This window comes from Heptranchias perlo, chromosome 3 (genome assembly GCF_035084215.1).
Source record: "Heptranchias perlo isolate sHepPer1 chromosome 3, sHepPer1.hap1, whole genome shotgun sequence".
NCBI lineage: Eukaryota > Metazoa > Chordata > Chondrichthyes > Hexanchiformes > Hexanchidae > Heptranchias > Heptranchias perlo.
Genome location: NC_090327.1, coordinates 52,154,273 through 52,166,998, shown reverse-complemented (window position 1 = coordinate 52,166,998; position 12,726 = coordinate 52,154,273). Strand labels below are relative to the sequence as shown.

Here is a 12,726-nt window from a genome sequence, read left to right as displayed (position 1 = left end):
GGGTAGTGGAAAACTCTTCCTCCAAAAAGCTGTTGAGGCTAGGTCAATTTAAAATTTCAAAACTGAGATTGACATGTAAAGGTATCAAGGGGGGGGAACCAAGGTGGGTAAATGGAGTTGAGATACAGATCTGTCAGTTGAATGGCGGAAATGCTTGAGGGACTGAATGGCCTATTCCTGTTCCTACTTCCATCACTCTGTAAACATAGTTACTATAAATAATTAACAAACAAGCCTTCCAAGTATTAGTCAACTTTTAGTGAAAGACTTGAACAAAAAAGTTGACCAATACTTGGAAGATTTGTTAACATTACTCACGTTATCATTGCTTATTGAAATTTATTTTTGTTTTATATAAGTATATCATGGGTAGTTTGTCCTCAAAATTGAATAAAATGCACTTGTTAAATTTATTTGACAATTGGGTATGTTCTATCAAGGATGTAATTATTTTAATGGATGCAGTTTACATGTAGATCTAATAAGTTTATTGAATGGGGGGAATTGTCAACCTTTGCAGTCACATTTAATTTACAGTTCAATGCAGTGGCCTAAAGTGATCATAGAAGATTCATGCTAGTAGTTTACTTTGCGTATACTTTCAGCGAACCTGACCAAGTAACCAAGTATTTCAAGACTTGGTTCTGACAGGTTCCTAAATGATGTGTTGTGAACCTTGTGCAACAGTTGCGTGCTATCTCTTTATACCATATGTTTTAATAAAAACATAAGAAATAGGAGCAGGAGTAGGCCATACTGCCATTCAATCAGATCATGGTTGGTCTTTGATCTCAACTCCACTTTCCCACCCGATCCCCATATCCCTTGATTCCCTAGAGTCCAAAAATCTATCGCTCTCGGTCTTGAATATACTCAACGACTAATTTTATAGAATGTTTTAATTATTTTCCTAATAACCTTTGGCTCTGTGGTAGCACTCTTGCTTCTGAGTCAGTAGGTCGTGGGTTCAAGCCCTACACAGGCTGACTCTTCAGTGCAGTACTGAGGGAGTACTGCACTATTGGAGATGCTGTCTTTTGGATGAGACGTTAAATCGAGGCCCTATCTGCCCCCTCAGGTGGACGTAAAAGGTCCCATGACACTATTTGAAGAGGAGCAGGGAAGTACTTTTGGTGTCGTGGCCAATATTTATCTCAACCAGCAGCACTAAAAGAAAAACCCAGATTATCTGGTCATGTATCTCATTTCTGTTTGTGGGACCTTGCTGTGCACAAATTGGCTGCCATGTTTCCCTAATATTACAACAGTGACTACACTTCAAAAGTACTTAATTGGCTGTAAAGCGCTTTGAGACGCCTGAGGCTGTGAAAGGTGCTGTATAACTGCAAGTATTTTCCAAATTACAAAATGAAACTTGTGAAAGAGGTATAGTTCTTGCTACTTTAATGAACTGCAAGTTCCTTCGTATGGACATTGGGAAAGTTTAGAATAATAGCCAAGCACATACATGATAAATTTCCTTTCTTATGGATATGTCCTATGTATGGTGCACACCTCCTGGTCCACAGTTGCAGAACTCCATTGGCAATGGCCTGGGAGCAGGTAATTTGCCATGACAGTGCAGAAATAACGCATGGCTTTGCAGACCAAGGGAAGAAGGGAATAAATATGTTGAATGTCTGGTTAAAAGGTACCAATGGTGATGCCTAAATAGTGTTACACTGGTGCTGCAGACTCTGCAAGCAAGGCTTGCATCAACATTCAAGTAACATATTTTCCTTGTTGTAATGAGAATCAGTCAGATTAACTTGAAATGGCTAGAATTTATAGAATTGCAATTGATCTTTTGTGCCTGTTAAAATTGAGTTATGTGTAATGTATTACTGGTACTTTCAGTGTTTTTAAAAAAATTGCATTTGAGCTGTCGCCAATTAAAAAGGATGGCATAGCAGTCCCAAATTACATGTTCATAAATAGCTTTGTTAAATTGCCAAATTGTGATTTAAGATCAATTGTCTATGTAGTTTTTTGATCTTTGGGAATAAAATTGCTTTCAAATAGATTATATTTAGTTGGTCTGAAGAATAGATGATATTTATCAGAAATGTTAAGGGCTGCACTGTATAGGTATACGTTTTGTATTTCAGGGGAGAATACACATTGCAAGTTAAAGCCGTCATTAATAAAAGTACACTGGATGGTCCGGTGATCAGATTGAATGTAGTACCCGACCCCAACAAACCTATCAGCTTGTATGTAGACTACGACAAAAATGCATCTTTTGTTGCTGGTGGATTTTTAACAGGTATGCATGATTTACTCATCTGTAAAAGGTATTCATAGAAATTAGGATGATAGACTTTGTTTGGCCATTGGACCTTAGGATATGTGCCAATATTTGCTAGAATCTTCTTGGAAAGTCTGTAAATGTTAAATCTAGAATTCTGTTTGCTATGTTATCAATTCTCATTCTTATAGTACACTGATATATACACATTATCCAAGTGCTTTGTCAGGATAATCCTCTAATTGCAGTTTCATGTGGCATCATCGATTATAGGCAAAATATTTAAGTTTTTACAAAGAGCATAGAATAGGAGTTGTTCAGAGCTATTTGGCCTATTTTAATGTATTCATTTTTAATCCATATTTCTAGATTGGTATTGCTGGCTGCTATCTTTCCAGTTCTAAGTGCAGTACGAAGTGTTTTTAAATCTAGCTTGTGTGTAGCTGTCCTTATCTCTGTTTACCTGATTCTTACCGTGAAAATATGTTGAGCTTTTTTCTGACTGAATACCAGTTGCTGCCTTTACTGGTTTTCATCGATGGTGTGACAAAGGAGCTTGATAGGGGTAAGGTAGTGGATGTGGTATGCTTGGATTTCAGTAAGTCCTTTTGATACAGTTCTTCTGGAAAGGCTGGTAATGAAAATAGTGGGAATCAGTGGAAATGTTTTACAATGGATATGTAATTGGTTGACCGATAGAACCCAGAGGTTGGTGGTACAAGGGTTGTCATCAGCCTGGGAGAATGTTATCTGTGGGGTCCCACAGAGGTCTGTTTTGGGACCTCTTGTTTAATGTCTTCATAAATGATCTGGAATTAGGAGTCACGAGCACAGTGGCTAAATTTGCAGTTGATACAAAGCAAATGAAGGTGGTAGACTCCAAACAGGTTAAGCTACAGGAGGATTTGAATATACTTGAGTGGACAGGTGGCAGATGAAATTCAATGCTGAGAAATGCAAAGTGTTTCACATGGGGACAAAAAACCCAGGAAGGAACTATTACTTGAATGGAAAGAAAATATGCATGGAAAATGAAAGATCTAGGTGTCGTAATTAACAATAATTGAAGCTATCATAATGATCGGTGACTGAGTAGAGCAAATCAAATGTTAGGATATCTTAAAAAGTCAATATTTAGCCGAAATAGTATGGTAATCTTTCCACGTGATAAATTATGGGTGTGACTGCAGTTATAATAGTGTACAGTTCTGGTTGCTACAGTACAAGAAGGATATTGCAGCTATTGGAAAGGCACAGAAGAAAGCAACCAGATGATTGAGGGGATGACTAGATTGGATTATGAGGCACGATTATATAAATTGCGCACATCTCACTTAAGGGAATAGGTAATGTAGATCACAGCATGTTATTTCACCCTGTTCAGATCAGTTGAACCAGAGGATGTGGCATGCACTTAAAGGGTGGTAAATTCTAAACTAATCTGCAGAAACATTATTTCAGCGAATGAATGGTCAATCCATGGAACAAGCTTTCGAGGGAGATGGAGGAAGCAGATAGTATTCTTTCATTCAAATGCAAATTAGATTTCTTTCAAAAAGTAATATTTTGGGATACAGTGTGAGTAATTTAAGACAAGACATATATATGGTAAGTCTAGCATGCTTGGGAGGGACAGATGAATTTGGACCTATGGTTCCCAAAATCACCCGGGGGGTTACCTTGCCTCATGTCTGAGTCTGTTGTGGACAGAGATCGATTGCTTTGATTAGTCAACAACTCCATTAATGCCACATCATGTGACTACCAGGATGGTAGAAGGCAAACTAGATGGACTTGTGGTCTTTTTCATCACGAAATTCCTATTTTTCTATAACTCCTTACTCAGGAGCTTAACCTGGAAAAATTACCTGTTCAGAAATGAAGAAATTTTGCCAGGGCAGAAGACAAGAAACCTGTCTATTTTTCAAAAAAAATCGAGATCTCTTCAAACTTGAAATTTCAGAACATTTTCACTGACAAATCAGAGCCTTTTATAAGTAATAAAATTGGGACCCCTACTGAGGTACTTTTCCAGCACCTCCTTGGAAACTGGAAATCTGACTGTGGTGGAGGAAAGGAACATCACCTCCCACTGAGCGCACGTATGTATATGTAAGTACGTATATGTCTGTGCATGTCTATCTGAATAGATTTTCCTGTAAAATCAGTGTTTGTTTCAGTGCCAGTGCATTTGAGCTGAAAACTTGAACGGCCAGCTCAGAATTGACTGGAAAATACTAGGAGCTACCTGGCACCCCAGGATTAAACTACTAACATTTAGGACACCGCCTAAAAGGCTTTTTTAAAAAATTCTATATTTATATATCTATGGGTGTATACGGTTGCCCTTCTCTTTCCCCCCCCCCCCAAACACACACATCAGTCAATACACAATTTCCTGAACAGGCAAGAAATTTGCAGTTACACCTAGAAATAAAACTAACCATGACACACAAATTGAGGAAGAGTGTCATCATAGTGATGTCTGTGGGAGTAGCATGTTAATAGCTACTTGCTTCGCAAATTCATTCATTTGCCACCTATTACTGATTGGATTCAAAGTGTGCAGTGCCACAATAATCTGTTTTCCAGACTGTGCTCTGACTAAATTTTCCTCGGTTACTAAGTAGTTGCTAGATTTTGTAAAATTTTCCTTCAGGTATCCATGAAATATTTCTTCCTTTTCTCCCCCTGGTTCTTTTTACTGTCTTCAGTTGGCTAGAGAGTACAGTTTGAAAATCAGTTGCACCTGTATAATTTAATGCTAGTCATCTTGGTGTTTGGCACACTTGCTATTTATTTTCATGAGGAATCATATATACCTTTTGGAATCTTGCTGCTTCATATGCCAATGTTAGAGCCCAGGTTTGCAGCTGTGTAAAATTGTACGAGTACACCTGTACTATACACCTACAGCTTTGTCTTTAAGTTACTGCCTCTGGAAAGAACTTAGCAGTATAGGTGGCCATACAGTCCTATTTGCAGCTGAAGATTTCCTGTTTCAACTGCATATTGTGCTACCCAAAATTCTCCAAGGCATTTACTTTGTGCCCCCTATCGTGATCTAAGATTCATCATAAGTTGACCCAGTACAGTTTGTTCCATAACTTTTTAGCCTTTTTTAAAACCGATGGACAAACTAGTGTTGCAAGGCCAATCCAGCAAGTCAGGCGATAATATACTAACTTGGTTTCAGAATTAGATGTTATGGTATAGTGAACAAAACTGTGGGGGGAATCCTCAAAAGGCTTCATAAGTATGGGACAGCTAAACTTACTCAGCAGCTTCCAGAATCATCCATTGCTTATGGTATTAAAGCTCTTAGTGACACCAATGATTACAAAGTATAACTATTGTCATACCACTTCTCAATCTTAATCATGTTAACTTCTGGCAGTTTTCTTCAAAACTGCATAGTGCTTCAGGTAGTGTTATCCAAAAGATTTGCTTAAAACTGATCTGAATAATTCAACTTAAAATCTTCCCTGTAATAGTGCTATTGTAATTGATCCAGTCAGATTTTTCTCACTTTTGTTTATAAATCATAAGCACCAATACATCTTTGAGATTGCTTGGAATAGATTTTTTTTCTCAAATCAGGGTGGAGATTTGCAGTGGGCTGCATGCAATAGATTCACCAACTTGTGCCACCACTCTGGAAGATAGGGTGAAGAGCAAGTAGAAATGTACCTTCAACAAAGTAAAATGCATCATATTTTCAGATCTGTATGTTGCTGATTGCTTCCTTCACAAATTTGCAGATCGACTTCAGTTTTCAGGGCATCAAAGTAGTTTTTGTGATCATCTTCATTGGAATAATTTTGAATTTCAGCTTTCTTTATATCCCACCATTTAACTTGCAGTGTTCGTGAAGGTGAGACTGCACTTTGTTACATACTTCGTTTTCTTGGCTTGTGAAGATCAAGAGCATTTGAGTGACCAAGATTGATGTTAACTGATAAATTTACCAGCTCATCTGACCAGGGTTTTTGCAAAAACCTTCCAAAAGTTTTTCTATCTAAACCTGTTGACACTTGAGCAGTTTTAACACAACACCGTTGTTATCCACATCTGCCTTTCTAACAATTGTTTCATGGCGATTATTCATCTAGCTTCCAACTGAATTCTTCAGTAACAAAGTCTTTGGGTTCTGTGTTATACCCCTTGGTTTTGGGTGCCTGTCGGAATTTATTGTTCCCACAACTGTGACGTATCTGAGTGAATAGAGTTATTACTAATCTTGTGTCAATACAGCTGCTGAGTCCAGGAGGAGGGAGATTCTGGTCTGTTGTTTCAATGATTGATAAACCAATTTGAAAACCAAGATTCTCCAGATGCTTCTAGTACAATAATCTGTTTTGTCTTTTGTTGCTGAGTTCTAGATGTATTTAATTTTTTGAAGTGGTTAAGGTAAAGGGATTTGATTTGGTTTAACACATTCATTTCCTAAAATGTGTTAATTATTCAGAGAGCATAATGGCTTTGTTGCTTAGACACACATACTGCTACTCATGCTTGTTTTATGCTAGAGTATTCAGTTTTTGCAAATTTTGGTAAAAATGGTATTGTAACTCCACAAATTTCTCTACCCCCCCCCCCCCCCTTGACAAAATTGTTACATTGATTAAAGTATAATGCATTCAAGAACAGTATTAATTTGTGAATCACTTTTTATCATTTGTTTGCTGCCAATTTTCTCCCTCCCTTTCTCCTCCTGAAGGTGTTAACTCCTTGCTCAGATAATATGCAGCTGGTTTCGTTTCATACAACTAACCATTTTTTCAGAACCCAGACCTTGAACATTGGTAGGCTTTTTGACACATGTTTGTCACCTAGTGGCCACACATCTCTCACGCTTTCCCTCTCACTCCTTCTCTCCCCCTCAGCATTTAAACTATACCAGAGACAAAAAACATGTTATCTAGCAATGGTTCCATAGGCTGAAAATACAATAGCTTGGAGTGAGAAGGTTAATTCAGCCCATCAAATCCACTCCATTCAAAGTCCTTCTATGTTTATTCTATCATGGAATTTCTTCTTTTCGTACCACTCACTTTGTTGGTTTTCTGTATGACTGTTTTGGATTTATACAATGTTGGGGTGCAGCTGCAGTGCTGCTTGTGTTCATGTATAGACATGTGGGTCTGTTTAAGTGCCTGCAATTTTTGTTCTGCTGCCATTGTAATTTTATGGAGAATTGACTTCCCAACCAGACATTTCTGGTGTTGGAGAAGGTTGATTCTAATGCATTAAACAAAACTCATCCAGCCTCTGAACTGCATGACTTCAAATTATATAACAGTGACTGCATTTGAAAAGCAATTTGTCTGCAAATTGCTTTGGAATATTCTGGGCACCTTAGGTACTATATAACTGCAAGTTCTTTTCCATCATTTAAGAGATGGGTTTTCTTTGGAACTTGCCAAATTAGATTGTTCCATTATTGGCTGAATACAAGCTGATTGAACAGTTAATCACACTGTCTAAATCCTGGTTACTTCAAATGCCCCCCTTCCAGAAATTTGGCAGATATGATTCAGTGCTATAATGTGGTGGTGGAGGGATTACCAAACTAAAGAATTTTTAAAAATTCAAGCAGACTTGAAATAAAGGGAGGCCTGGTGTCTAAATGTATTAATAGGAGCAGTGGCTGTCACAAACCCTTGCATTGGACAAACTTGTTTAGCTCCTCACATTCAGGCTTAAAATGTGTGAATATTCTGTATAAAACATGCTAGGGCTGGATCCACTCTAGTTCCTACACCCGGTAGCAGGTGAGGTAGGATGAGTCAAATCAAGTCCTGTTGTAAAGATTTTACAATTCTGGCCTGAGTTGTAAATAGAGCTGGGAAGAAGTAGCTTCTTGGATATTATTATCTTTGAAAAGAATATAAATGAATGAAGTAGTTAACTATTTTAAATTTACAGCTTTAACTATCTACAGTGTTTCAATCGAGAATACAAGATTAGCTTTTGTACTGAATGAAACTGCAAATGTAGTCTCACAGAAAAGGAAAAAGGACATTTAGAAAACGAAATGCATTAAGTGTGATACACAGCTAAACTCTATTAACCAAGCAAGTATAAGTTAATTGATGCTGCATTATCTTTGCTTAATAGTTCACAGTATGCTTGAAAACCACTATTGTACTTGAAAAGAATCTTCTCTACTAATGGAATTTACTATAATCTAACCCAAATGTGTGAAGAAAATTGTATATAATATTTTTGTGTAACACTTCTAGATTTTGTGGTTAGTGTTATTTCTGAAGATGGCATTGCAATGAAGAATATCAAACCAGCAGATCTTACCTTGAGAATCTGGAGGGGTCAGCGGCCATCATCCAATGTAAGTTGAATGAATACCTGACGTTGCTTTAGTAATAACTATTTTGGCCTATTGTCTTAATCTTGCTATTACTTACCAGGAAAACATAGGGCCTTTAAAAGCTCCCAGAATTTCCCGAAACTGCGTAACCGGCAAATCACGCCATAATTTACATCCATCTTCATGTCGGTGAGTTATGCCAAAATTTCCTGAAAATCTTATTAGCATATGCCGTAACATAAAACCAGCGTAAAACAAGTTTAAAATCAGCAAAGGCCATTGGGTCCGAGGAAAGCGCCGAACTTGCGCCATAGTCCTCCTCAAGTCCCTCTTTACGCATGAACAGTAAAGTTTGAAGCATCAAACCATCATTTATGCACATTAGGCACAGCATGTTTAAGAAAATGCAATCGTGGAAGTTTTTCAAATTTTAATGCAAATCATTCTGATGCTGTAAAGATACAGAAAATGCATCGTAGGTCTCTAAGAAATTACCATAAGACACCAGAAATATGACTCAGGGCCCTCTTGCGCTTAAAAATTTAGGCGTAAACTTGCAGCCCGTTCAGAACCAGCATAAGTTCAGGAAATTCGCGAGCTGCACTTTTGCATGAAGGCTATGTTGATGAACAGCGGAGGGTTTTGGTGGAGGTTTCACAGAATGGTGTAAGTCACTTGCACTTAAATTTCTTTCATTTTTGTGGCAAAAATCGGCATTATGCTATATTTACACAAGTTTTCAGGAAATTTTGGAGTATTTCATGATCAAGAGGGCAGAAGATGTGGTTGCTATGGTTAAAGTTTTAAACTTACTCAACAATAGAATTGGAAATTGACACATTTTAAGGGTAAATTCAGTGAGACAGCAATCTGAGGGGCGCATGAGTCAGATGATGTTCTACTCTAACTCTCTGGCTATCGTTCCTGTCTAGCAGGGTACTGCTTCAGAAGCATAGGCTCACTGAATTTATCATTAATGTTTTAAAGAGTAGGTAGCTGTTCAATAACGTTTTGGTGTCACTAAAATAAGTTACAACTATAGATCTTAGTGCAGTAAAACAACTGAATTTTGACCCAATCTGTTTAATAAGCTCAGTTCTTTCCACATTAATGTTAATTTAATGTCTCAATATGGATTTTTTTTCTCTCCCTAACAAAGTTGCTCACTTCCACTACATTTTAACCTTAGTTGTAAACACTTTCATGGGTGTCGTTCATGCCACTTTCTCCTGTTAGAGGTGGATAATCTTGCTTCCATGTGGCCTGACTTTGACTGGTGAGATTTTATCTTAGTCCACTTGATGCAAATGAGTTGAACTGATGGCGACACAACACTCAATTCAGGAACCTCTATCTGGGACGTAAATCTTTTTACCACTTCAGCAGAGTGTGCATATATATTACATACATTTTTGTCCTCTGTTTGATTAAGGAAAAATGTAAACACCATCTTCACAAAATTATTTTTAAATATTCACCCTATTTACTGCTGCTGTGCAATATGAAGTCCATGGGGACGTTTAAAAATTTAGCATTACAAATAAGTTATTCAAGTACTTTGTCTTCGCCCAATACCCATTGCACCTAGTTCCTGAAACTACCAGGAGCAACTGCCTTACCACAAAGCTTTAGAATCACAGCCAAATATACTCTTTTTATTTGAGATGTTTGGATTTTCATAGTGTTCCTGCAACTGAATAGTTGCCATTTTTTTTCAGTTGATCTGGTTGAAAACTGCATCTATAAAAGCTGTTCGGTGGAAAGATGTTTTGGCAAATATCAGACTAATTCTGGGCATTGGTACTAGCTGTCTGTTATTTTCAGATACTAAATACTGTGGAGAGACAACACAATAATCAAATTACTGAAGCAGTAGGGATAAGGCCTCTGTCCCCTTGCAAGAGTCCTTTGCAAATTTTGTGCATGTGTATAAGGTGCAAAGATGTGTGTATACCACCAGGAACATTATACATTGGCATAGCTCCTCAGTAACATCATAGTACAACCCACAAGTAGTCTCCATCAGGATGCATATTCCAGAAAATGGCATTGCCCAAGAGATAGACCTTATCACCACAGACAAGTACAGGTATTTGAATCTTCTGATGGAGAAACCACACTGTCTACCTGTGATAACATTACCATTTCTTGAGAGGGTAAGATCCTGTGCATTTTGCCTTTTGTAAGGGCTCAAGGAAAACTGAAACTTCATGACATCCACAGAAACCATAGTTCTCCAGCTTTTCTTTCCTGGAAACTTGACCTTTCGTTCTCTTAATGAAGATGTAATCTTCCAAAGGAAGAGTTCTGGCACCCTGACTCTTTATAGACTTGACTGACAACTTGGTTATTAAAATAGATGGACTAAACATTTACGGTTCAATGTTGCAAAGTGGCACTGTGTGGTTTCCAAGTGTTAGCTTAGCTCAGTAGTAATACTGACCTCTGCTCAAATTCTGGAATGGGGCTTGAAACCACAACTTCTTATTCATAGTATAGGCTGATATTTCAGTGCAGTGCTGAGGAAATACTGCACTCTTTCGGATGAGATGTCCAACCGAGATCCTATCTGCTTGTTCAGATTTATGTAATAAACCAAAGGTACTCATCGAAAGAGCAGAGTGTTCGGATATCCCGGCCAACATTCATCCTCCATTAACAGCAAAAGCAGATTAATTGGTCATTTGCCTAATTGCTGTTAGTGGGATCTTGCTGTACGTAAATTGGCTGCCACGTATGTCTGTCACAAGAGGCTAAAATTCAAAAGTAATTCATTGGCTGTGAAGTGGCTTGGGACGTTTAATGAACTGAAAAATGCTGTATAAATGCAGGTCTGTCTTCCAAAACGTCAACCATTTGAAAGGATTATAGTAGCAAATAGAAACTGTTTGCCCTCATTCACCAAATAAAATTCCCTCATGCATAGGTACTCCTAGGGTTCTACATGCAGTGTATGGTAGATACAAGGCTAAAATCCAATTCCATTGTGGTTCATTAAGCTGTTTTAACAGCATTTAATTGTCCTATTTAGGGGATTTGGGCAAACCGCCCATGTGGACAGATGTACCCCTCCCCACCATTTTTGAACTTGTAGCTTTATGGATATGATCTTCAACAGAATACTTGAATACTATGGGTTCCACAATTTGAAACCCTAGTAGTTTGAGTAATTCCCAAGACGCTTCACAGGTGTGATTTTTCAAACAAAATTTGACACCAAGCCACATAAGGAGATATTAGGACAGGTGAAAGTTTTTAAGGAGCGTTTTAAAGTAGGATGGAGGTTGCGGAGAGGTTTTGGGAGGGAATTCCAGAGCTTATGGCCTAGGCAGCTAAAGGCATGGACGCCAATGGTGGAGCAGTTAAAATCGGGGATACGCAAGAAGTAAGAATTGGAGGAGCGCAGAGCTCTCTGAAGCTTGTAGAGTTGGAGGAGGTTACAGAGGTAGGGAGGAGTGAGGCCATGGAGGGATTCGAAAACAAGGATGAGAATTTTAAAATCAAGGCGTTCCCAGACCGGGAGCCAATGTAGGTCAGCGATCACAAGGGTGATGGATAAACAGGACCTGGTGCGAGTTTTGGATGAGCTCAAGTTTATGGAGGGTGGGAGGCTGACCAGGAGAGCATAGGAATAGTCAAATCTAGAGGTAAAAAAAGGCATGGATGAGGGTTTCAGCAGCATATGAGCTGAGGCAGGGATGGAGATGGGCGATGTTACGGAGGTGGAAGTAAGCAGTCCTGGTGATGGAGTGAATATGTGGTCGGATGCTCATGGTCAAATAGGACACCAAGATTGCGAACGGTCTGTTTCAGCCTCACAACGGCCAGGGGGAGGGAACCGAGTCGGTGGCTAGCGAACGGAGTTTGTAGAGGGGAAGACAATGGCTTCAGTCTTCCCAATATTTAGTTGGAGGAAATTTTTGCTCATCCAGTCGGACAAATGTGTGACACATCATACAGTGGAGGGGTCGAGGGAGGTGGTGGTGAGGTAGACCTGGGTGTCATCGGTGTACTTGTGGAACCTGCAGTTGCCCAGAAAATGAACAATTAAAAGTATGGAGTCTCATTGTGAATTGTTGGAGATTTTAAAAATGTCAAATTTTAAAATTAAATAAAATTCTTTTCCTTTCTGTCTCTGTTCTCTATCTTA

At 38.5% G+C, this 12,726-nt stretch overlaps 1 protein-coding gene across 2 annotated transcripts in view; it reads left to right on the top strand.

Moving 5' to 3' along the window:
- Positions 1-12,726, top strand: part of smchd1 (structural maintenance of chromosomes flexible hinge domain containing 1) — a 217,336-nt gene that overhangs the window by 142,499 nt on the left and 62,111 nt on the right. For both annotated transcript variants that reach the window (XM_067979701.1, XM_067979694.1), the window contains exons 32-33: positions 2,109-2,266; positions 8,494-8,597. In XM_067979701.1, the coding sequence (XP_067835802.1) occupies positions 2,109-2,266; positions 8,494-8,597 (262 nt within the window). The remainder of the gene's footprint in view (positions 1-2,108; positions 2,267-8,493; positions 8,598-12,726) is intronic.